We start from the raw sequence: 10,038 nt of genomic DNA, 5'->3' as shown, positions 1-10,038 counted from the left end.
AGTGGTTGAACAAACTGAATGCGCATGAATTCATAGGGCCTGATGGGTTGCACCTGTGAATACTGATGGACTTGGCTGATTCTATTCTAAGGTAACTCTTGATTATTTTTAAATGATCGTGGTGATTGGGGAAGTTGGGAAAGCAAGTATCATTTCTATATTCATGAAGGGCAAGAAGAAAGCTCTGGGGAACTACAGGCTAGTTGGCCTCATCTCATCCCTTGGGAGGCGATGGAGGAAATTCTCTTGGAAAAGATTTCCAAAGTCATGAAGGACAAGAAGGTGATCATGAGTAGTCACTGTGGATTTACAAATCATTCATGATTGACCAATCTGGTAGCCTTCTGCAGTGAGGTGACTAGCTTGGTGGGCAAGTAGAAAGCAGTGGATGTTGTTTACCTTGGATTTAGTGGCGCCTTTGGCACTTATCTCCCATGACAACACAGACAAGCTGACAAAGTGTGGGTTAGATAAGTACACAAGTGAGGTTGCTTGCAACCTAGCTAAAAGACTAGGCTCAGAGGGTTGGGATCAGTATCAGAAAGTCCAATTGGAAGTAAGTCAGTAGAGATGTACCCCAAGCGTCGATACTGGGGCCAAGACTATTAACATCTTCATTAATGACTTGGGTGATGGGACAGAGTGTGTTTGCAGGAAGTTCACAGATGTTGCAAACCTGGGAGAAATGGCTGGAACACAAGATGGTTGCACCACCACTCAGAGGTACCTTACCAGGCTGGAGGATTCTCATGAAGTTTAATAAAGGGAAAGGCAGAGTCCTGCATCTGGGGAGAAATAACCCCATGCACTAACCCAGACTGGGGACTGACTGGTTGTAAAGCAGCTTGGCAGAGAAGGACCTTGGGGTCCTGGTGGACAAGTTGAAAATGAGCCAGCAATGCACCCTTGTGGCAAAAAAGACCAACCGCATCCTGGGCTGCATTAAGAACAGTCTTGCCTGCGGGTCAAGGGAGATGCTGCTTCAAGGCACTGCTAAGGCCACATCTGGAGTACTGTGTTCAGTTCCCCAGTACAAAGAGAGGCATGAGTCCAGTGCAGGGCCACGAAGATGAGTTAGGGATCTGAATATCTCATATGAGGAGAGACTGAGACAACTGGTACTGTTCAGTCTAGAGAAGAGAAGGCTCAGGAGTACGATTAAAGGATGGGAGGGAATGAAGATGGAGCTGTGCTCTTTCCAGTAGTGCCCACTGAAAGGACAAAAGACAATGGCACAAATAAAACCACATGAAATTCCACCTGAACACAAGAAAATCTTTTACTGTGAGGGTGGTCAAACACTGGAATAGGTTTCCTGGAGATGTTTTGGAGTCTCCATTTGCGAAGATACTCAAAACTGGACTGGATATGGCCTTGGGCAATGTGCAGTAGCTGGCTCTGCTTGAGCAGGGAGGTTGGACTAGATGAGCTCAATGAGTGCTTTCCAACCTACATGATTCTGCAATTTTCCATGTCTTAAGTTCAGGCTATAACATCCTGTGTAATGACTGTGCATATAAAGTAGCTTTGGCCAGAAAATGTGTATCCTTGTAATCCCAGAAATAAACATTTTGAGACGCAGACTTTTTGACTGTTCAGGAAATTGTCACCCTGTCTTACCTAAAAGGTCTTCAGAAGATGAAGTCATAACTTCAGATATTCCAGTGAATAGTGCTCTTTCAGTCTACCTCTTCTACTGCTCCCACCAGCAGAACTGACCACAGACACAGGAGCTGCTCTGATGGTGCCCATAAGCCCAGGAAGCCTGGCTATGCAGCAGCTGCTGCCTGGTGCAAACAGAGCTATTGCACAAAAGATGGAAATCAGTGCTTGTTTGGTTTCATTGGTTTTGTATATTAGTGCTATGCTAATGTTGTTTATAGTCATGGTTTCTTGTGTGTATAGTCCTAACATTTGTATTTATTTTTAATTTACAGGATGGAGGTCTGCTGCTAAATAATCCTTCTGCACTGGCAGTTCATGAGTGCAAGTGTCTTTGGCCAGATGTTCCACTGCAGTGTCTAATATCGCTGGGCACTGGTCGATATGAAAGTGAAGGAAAGACCAACGTCACATATACCAGTCTGAAAGCCAAACTCACAAATGTCATCAGCAGTGCAACTGACACAGAAGGTCAGTGTCTTAAGATATGTCTGTATTGCAGTTGTTCTCAGGTTTTTATGCTTCACAGAATTACAGTTCCAGTTCAGAGTGATCTGCAACCTTTGATCTTTCCCCTTCTCTCTACCTGCCCCATTGAAACTACTTGAAATGTGTCTCTCTCTAACTCACTATGTGTAGTTCGTGTTTTAGTACCAGCATTACAGGTTTTGTGGAAATGATAACATGAATACATTGCTTAGCCTTTTCTCCATGAATCTTTTTTTTCATTATGTTGTTGCTAAGCTCATTTAGTTTATGAATTCTTAGCTGTGAATATGAGGTTGATAATGTAGGTATAATAAAGATAAAAGATACCTTAAAATTTATCAGAATGGCCATGAAAATCCAACAGGATAACATGCAGAGTGGTATGTTATAACTTGTGCTTCAGGATAGAGGCATACTCGGGAATTAGTTTCAATAGGAAAATCATATTTTCTTACATTTGGATTGTTCTTCCTATAAAATGAAATGCTTGAATAGTTAATTTAGAACATTGATTGCCTTTCAACAGCTTCAGAAAAAGTACTTTAGTTCTTTTCTATGTGTGCTTTTATACCTGGACTTTTCAAGGACTAGACTGTACCTGCCAAAGGTCATAACCATAAGGGAAACTGATACTGTAAAAAGCTAGGAAACAAGAAATACTCTTACGGTCTAGTTCCCCTGCTGCATGATCTCTGTCAGTTGACTGTCATTAGTAAGGAAAAGCTAGACTTTTGGGCTACCTTTGTATTTTGCACAATTGTGGACAGGCAGTGGGAATTGTGGGAGAGAGTGCCATGCTGTCCACTTTCTATCCAGGGAAGAAAAGGTTTCATTGCAGATGAAAAATCGGGCAAGAAATTTGATGGGGAAGAGGAAGAAAGGAAAGGTTATGGTGGAGACCAAGGGAGAGGAAATGGAAAGAGGAGAAGAGTAGATTTGAGCAAATGGGTAGTTACGTTATGAAGGAAAAAGGAGCATTAAACAGGGCACCAAAGACCAGATGTGTTGAGACAAGAACAGAGACATAGTGTAGTAATTTACAGGAGGATGGACCAAGCAGAGAAGATTTCAGGTTAACAAGAATCTTCTGCTGTAGTCTTACCCATGGTATTTTTTTCTTTTCACTTTAAGATTTTTATATGACAGTAGATGTCTAAAAGAATGGAGAAATGTGGTAGAAATACAAAGAAGTTGAAAATAAAAGAGAATGAAAGATGAAGGAGGTCATGGAAATGTAATTTTGAGGGAGTCAATGAAGAGGAGTTCTGAAACGAGGAAGGAAATGGGTTATAAAAGAGGAAAAAGGAAGAGAGGAACATACCAGTACATTACATAGCCAGTTTATTATTGTGCTAGTTAACTGTTATAATTTATTGTGAACATTTTAAATTAAATGAATGTTAAACCCAAAATCTGTAGTAGTATATAAAAAATAATTTAGTTACAAACAAAAGAAAGCTTTAAACCTACATATTTTTTACTGCAGTCTGAGAGAAGACTATACAGCTGTCATTTTCACAATACCTACTTCCCTTAGTACTGAGTGTGACAAATCATGGCTATCCTGAATTGGAATGTGTAAGTTAGATGTCTGCTCTTCAGCATGCACTCTAACTTGTAAAGGAATGGAATGTACATGTAATTAAAAATCTGGATAGCTGCAAAGCCTTATTAATTGTCAACCAGTGACACTGGTGCAGAGTAAAAGAAGCAGTTTCTCCAGAGTCAACAGAGCTACAGAGTCATTTGCAAACCTTCTAATGAGAAAGGGGTTTTGATAAAGCAGTGGTGGAAGAACATTTACTCAGCAAAGCAGCACATATTTACACTTACCGTGTCACTGCAGAGCACTTGTTGTTCAGAGACCATGAAGGACTATTTGTCTGTCTCATGTAAATATAATGGTTCCCTTCATTTGTATTCACTGCAGAAGTTCACACCATGCTGGATGCACTGTTACCTGCAGATACTTACTTCAGATTTAACCCTCTTATGAATGAAGACATACCTCTAGATGAAAGTCGTAAAGAGAAACTCAACCAGCTGCAGACAGATGGAATTCGGTATTTAGAACGAAATGAAGAAAAACTGAAAAAAGCTGCAAAAGTATTAATGCAAGAAAAAACAGTTTTGCAGAGACTTCAGGACTGGATGCGGTTGAAGACTGACATGTATGAAGGCCTTTCGTTTCCTTCCAAATTGTGAACATGTGATGCATGAAAGATCATAAATATAAATGTCGTTCCAGAAAATCCGTTCAGTACTGTAAAGGAAATATGTTTAGTGGGGGTAAACAACATCTTTGGAAAGCTCTCAGTTCTGGAGAAAGCAATTCCGGATGGCTGGTTTGTGCACACTTGCTTAATACAGGGGTTTATGGTGTTAATTATTTTTTGACCTTTACAGATCTTACTGTTGCTCTGAAGTTTCTTAAAGTCAGTAAAACTTAAAATTGTGAAAAACAATTGTCATGCATTTTTGATGTATGTACCATAATTATGGTGGCAGTAAATCTTTATTTATCAACTGTCAGGCTTATTCAAAACTAACAAAAACTTAAAACCCTCATTCACTTTAATGTAGGCAACATGCCTGTAGGCTCTTGTGTAGCCAGTGAATTTAACAGAAATGTAACGTTCTTACCAAAACTTTGCCTGTGTTAATTGCACTTTTACATCTGAAAGATGACATTTAAATTCTTTTTTTTTTTTTTTTTTTTTTTTTTTAATTTTCAGTGGATTTTGTACATAACAGTATTGACTAAGATATTTGGATGACTATAAACAGCGTATTAAATTATCAAAATGAAGATAACTTTTAGGACTTGCTGCTTATTGTTTTTATCAGGATAACTTCAGATTGGTTCATTCATTACTTGAAAATAATCCCAAGCCACAAACCTTCACTCGAGCAGCTATTCCTGTCACAGGATAAAGGGAAATAAAATCCTGAAATAGTTCGCCTGAGGGAGCAGCTTATGATAGAAGCTTCAGCTTTGGATACCAAACATGACATGTCTCTAGTCAAAAAGAAAATTAGCAGTTGATATATGAAATAATAAATTATGCATTTCCTTTTGTTTTCTAATTTTCATATCTGCATCCTCTTGAAATTGCCTTACAGTTGTGAAGTTAACATTTAATGCTTACTACAATCTTTCTGCTCGTTCTTTTGCCATTTCCTGCTTGTGCCAAGAAGGGTGGCCAGGGCATGTTGTGTACCCATTAGTAAGATTGCTTCACAGGTTTCTGGGTGAGTTTTTGCCTCTTAGTAGGCAGCTACAGTACATTAAAATATTCACTAGATAAAACATCCAGCTTCACCAAAAACCAGTGCATTTGTCACTTTGCCTTTTGGGGCTAATCGTGTGCTACTGCATTATCTACTAAAAATAACATTTACTTTGATAGACACCTTCTGTACTGGTCTTAGAAAATGTTATTAGGCTGCATTTATGAAAGGAACTTTGAGGAAGAGAGCCGAGATCCTTCGTTATCCTAGGAGTTGCTCCATAGTGCTAGAAAACGTTTGATTTGGCCTGTTCTTTTCTTAATCTCATGTATTAAGTTTTACCTGTGTCATTTCAGTCAGATATCCATACTTTCCTGGTGCTCTGTCAGTTCTCTGAAGCAATGAAAACATTTTGATTAAGTTTAGATGTATTGCTAATTTTTCACACTGTTGTCTCCAGGAGAGGGAGGGAGGAGTTTATTTCAATTAGGGCAAGATGGGATTTGTAATTACACTGGTTTTGCTGGAAGCTGCTATCTTCACTCACCGTTTTTGCTCTGCTTTTTTGCTGTTCCAATACTGCTTCTTAGGTGTGGCTTTTAAAAGCAGACAAGAAATTGAGTTGAAGTGTAGAGTAATTAATTCAGACTGTTTTAGGCCACTGTTTGTATAAATTCACAAGAGGCATGCATTGAATCCTTTCAAACGCTTTGATCCTCAGTGTTGCAAGTGCTGCACTGTCCATGAGGCACTAATTAGGAGTTTGCTCTCCCCTCTAAATCATTTTAAAATGTGCAGGTGCAACAGTTTTATCGCTCTGGCTTTAATGAGTTTTTAGTTACTTCAAAAACTATTAGCTTGCAAGGAATCCTATCGCAGATGCATTTCTACAGCACTGAATAGAAAGTAAAACTATTTTCAGAAAGTTTATTGAGGGATTAGATGTGGAATCCCACAAGATACTTTAATAGAAAAAAAATGGAATAAGGAGAACTGTAGAGGAGTCAGGACTGGCTAAATAAGGGAATTTTAAATTAAGGGGGTTTATTGATAGGGAGCAGATTTGTGCTGGGTCAAATACTTGCATATTTTAACTAATCATTTGGGTTGAAGAACATGACAATTCTCTTCATAGGTGAATCTAGGAGCAATCACAAGATTTTGAACAACAGGGTTTCAGTGCAGCATGGGTTTGAGAAGGTAGGCTAGAATGGAAAAAGTGCCTCTGAAGAATAAAAATATAAATTAAAAATGGGAGAAGAACATCATGCGTGGAGACCTCATAGCAGCCTTCCAGTATCTGAAGGGGATCTACAAGGATGTTGGGGAGGGACTCTTCGTTAGGGACTGTAGTGGTAGGACAAGGAGGAATGGCTTTAAACTTAAACAGGGGAAGTTTAGGTTAGATCGAAGGAAGAAGTTCTTTACGGTGAGGGTGGTGAGGCACTGGAATAGGTTGCCCAAGGAAGTTGTGAATGCTCCAACCCTGGCGGTGTTCAAGGCCAGGTTGGACAGAGCCTTGGGCGACATAGGTTAGTGTGTGGTGTCCCTGCTCATGGCAGGGGGGTTGGAACTAGATGATCTTAAGGTCCTTTCCAACCCTAACTATTCTATGATTTTATGCTAAAGGAATCCTGCTTTGAAGAAGTACCCTTGGGAATGCTGTGCAGTTATCTAGCTAAAAAATGGAAATTGAGTCAGCACTCACAAAAATACCTGTGCGTATCAATACGCCAGAGAATTCTTTGGCTAGGAAAATGTGAACAAACCTGAAAAAACAAGGTATCAGTGTGAATTTTGAATCTAGAATAAGAAATCGCAAGAAGATGGTAGATATGCATTCCAGGTTATTCATGAATTCGGAGAAGACAAGAAGGTTTGTCTGCCCAGATGAGTGTTCCCAGCTGAAAATGTGCCACATTTGCATCCTGGAGAGAAAATCAGCAAGTTCATGCTTTAATTTAGAAGGTGATTATGTGGAATCTTTGCAAAATTGACATAATGTCCTTGCTCTGATTTTGGAAGGTGGTAAAAAAGAGTCCAGACCAGGAAGTGAAAAGGTAGAGACATAAAATAATCTCTCTTTATGCAACGTCAGAAAGTTAAAAAGCCTCTAGGTCATCTCTTACTTTCTAATTATATATGTAGAAAGAGATCTTAATTGAAGCAGTTTTCATTTTTAAAGGAAAGAAACTAGAACTTTTAAATGTTGAAGTGTGATCACTGATTTTAGGATATTTCCTGTCAGCATCCATTCCAGCAGTGATACGAAGATACTGCTTCTGTTGCACAAGGTGCAGGCAGCAGCAATTGAATATAATTATAGTTTTGGTGACTGCTATTAGAGAAAGAGAGATTCAGACTAAAACAGATGGAAAGAAGGGATGCCAAAGGGAAGATCTAAGAGAGCATGGTTTGTTTCATATAACAAAACCAGGGCTGGAGGAGGGTACATGCTGCTGTCTGAAAATACTTGAAGAAGGGAAAGATTGTAAGACAAAGAACAGCACTTGCCTAAAACCATAGGTGCTCTTACTGATAAGAAATAAATTTAGCCAGAAACTAAATAGGTGCTAAAACCGAAGCAGCAAGATTACAGAACAGCTATACAGAGAATGAACAGTGCAAAAGAAACTGTTCCAGTGTAAGATTTAGTACTGAGCTTCTGAATGGTGACAGGGTGGTTGTTCTATAATGCGCTATGAGAATGGCTACCAGTCTCCATGGCCAACTGAATCCCTTCTAACCTATGTGGCAGGTAAGAACTCATTAACCTCTTTTATATAACACAGTCTGTATGCATATGGAAGCTCCTAACAGCTCCTTCTCATTAGGTCTAATAGATAAGGATTATGACTTGTCTTTGATCCATCACTTATAGACAATTTAATTTATTTTGCTGTCCTTGCCTAGCTGGTAAAGGGAGCCGATAGAGGCTGAAGTAATACAAGATACATGACAGGTGAAGGAAAGAATCAGGTGTGCTTACCATTGGCACCATTAATTTTTCATCAGAGATTAAAATACTTGTATGCTGCTGGGTCAACAAACAGTGCTGATTTTCTTCCATTAAAAGACTATTCTCAAAATGACAAGTATTAAGTGCAAACATAATCTGTTGCAGGAGCGACTGTGCTAAACACTTCCTCTTTCTGTTTAAAAACTGCACTCCCAGGCACAGGTGTGATACAAACCCATAGTTTTTTGCACTTAACTACGTGAGTCAAGAAGGCAAAACCACTTCTGTTTTTTTGTACCGTTGCCTAAAAACTGAGTCAAATCTTCAGGCCTTGCAGAACTGTTCCATCTGAGGGACAGTTTGGTGCTGGAAGTAAGGTACAGTCATAGTGTAATCATACTCAAGAAAAATACACATGCCACATGCCTTTTTCTCTTTCCTTGCTCCAGCTGCACACCACTGAGGTTTGAACTCAAGGGGCTGCTGCCCCCCAATTCTCCCAAGTCGCTGCTCAGCCTCCTCACTCCAGCCGCCTCATTCCCACACCTGCAGTCATGTTCACTCCTGGTACTTAGCAGTGAATCCCGGTGTGCCACCTGCTCCAGTGCTTTGCTGATGGCCTTCACTGTTTGCACCTACTTACATAACAAGATTTTTATTTTTAATTGTTCTTTTTATTCGATTATTTATTTTAATAAAGTTGACAGACTTCAGTAAGGGGGAACCATTAGCAATTTTCAGCATAATAGAAAAGTTCAGGACTGAAACACTCCAGTAATTATATACTGGTAATTATTGCATGTTTAATCTTCAGTAGCAATGCTATTTTGCTTTTTATTTACTATTTCATTTAATTGATTGATTTCTTGGAACAGTATCATCAAGGCCTGTTTCACCATATAGTTGCAACAGCATGCAAAATACACAGCAGTATTTTGAAATCTTTACCTTTCAGGAAGAAGTTGCAACAGCATTTTCATGTAAAACCACACAGACAACCTGGACAGATTACTAATACCATTAAAGTGCAATGCTGAGTTCAGCAAACTTACAATGTTAGCATTTAAAAGCTTTTTTCATTTTAAAAACCTTGTAAACTGGAAAAGGAACAGCTTTTTGTGCTCATATCATTATTTTATAATAATTGAATAAGATAATAATCATCACAATAATATCACAGGGCAACAGTCACCCAGAATGCCTCAAAATTTTGTCAGCAAACCCCCAAAAGTAATTTCTTAAAAATCTGGTCTGTGGTCTACCCATGGGCATAAGTTCAGCAAAGCTGCTGTTCCCTGCTTCCTCACTGGCTGCTCTGTAGAAATCACAAATAGGGTCCTGTCCTCTCCTGTTCTTTTGTACACCTCATCTAAATACATTTTCAGGCAAGCAAGTCAGGCAGTCACGGAACACTTCTAACAATGAAACAAGACCTATATTGTAAAGAAAGAAAGCAGAAATGCTGGAGTGTTTAAGTAGGGAATATTTCTAGCCTCCTACATGGAAAGGCAGGTATCTCAGGTACTGCATAAAATGTGGAGTCAAAGGACAAAACTACTGGCACTACTAAATCTGACTTCAAAGCATTACTTTACAGAGTTAATAAGACATAAGCACATCATAACTTCAGAACTTGAGCATTGTGTCCATGCTAGACAGTTTATTTCTTGCTAAATATTATATTTAAAACTATACCC

General features: G+C 39.1%; 1 protein-coding gene across 1 annotated transcript; it reads left to right on the top strand.

Moving 5' to 3' along the window:
- The first annotated feature begins 231 nt into the window (after positions 1 to 231).
- On the top strand, positions 232 to 4,356 carry LOC104410061 (calcium-independent phospholipase A2-gamma-like). Its single transcript, XM_010020118.1, has 3 exons — positions 232 to 282; positions 1,938 to 2,133; positions 4,082 to 4,356. The coding sequence occupies exons 1-3, from the start codon at positions 232 to 234 to the stop codon at positions 4,354 to 4,356; spliced, it is 522 nt and encodes a 173-aa protein (XP_010018420.1).
- Positions 4,357 to 10,038: the final 5,682 nt, after the last annotated feature.

Source organism: Nestor notabilis, unplaced genomic scaffold (assembly GCF_000696875.1).
Source record: "Nestor notabilis isolate BGI_N333 unplaced genomic scaffold, ASM69687v1 scaffold22128, whole genome shotgun sequence".
Taxonomy (NCBI): domain Eukaryota; kingdom Metazoa; phylum Chordata; class Aves; order Psittaciformes; family Psittacidae; genus Nestor; species Nestor notabilis.
Note: the sequence above shows the minus strand (reverse complement) of the source record. Positions and strands in the feature narration are given on the sequence as shown.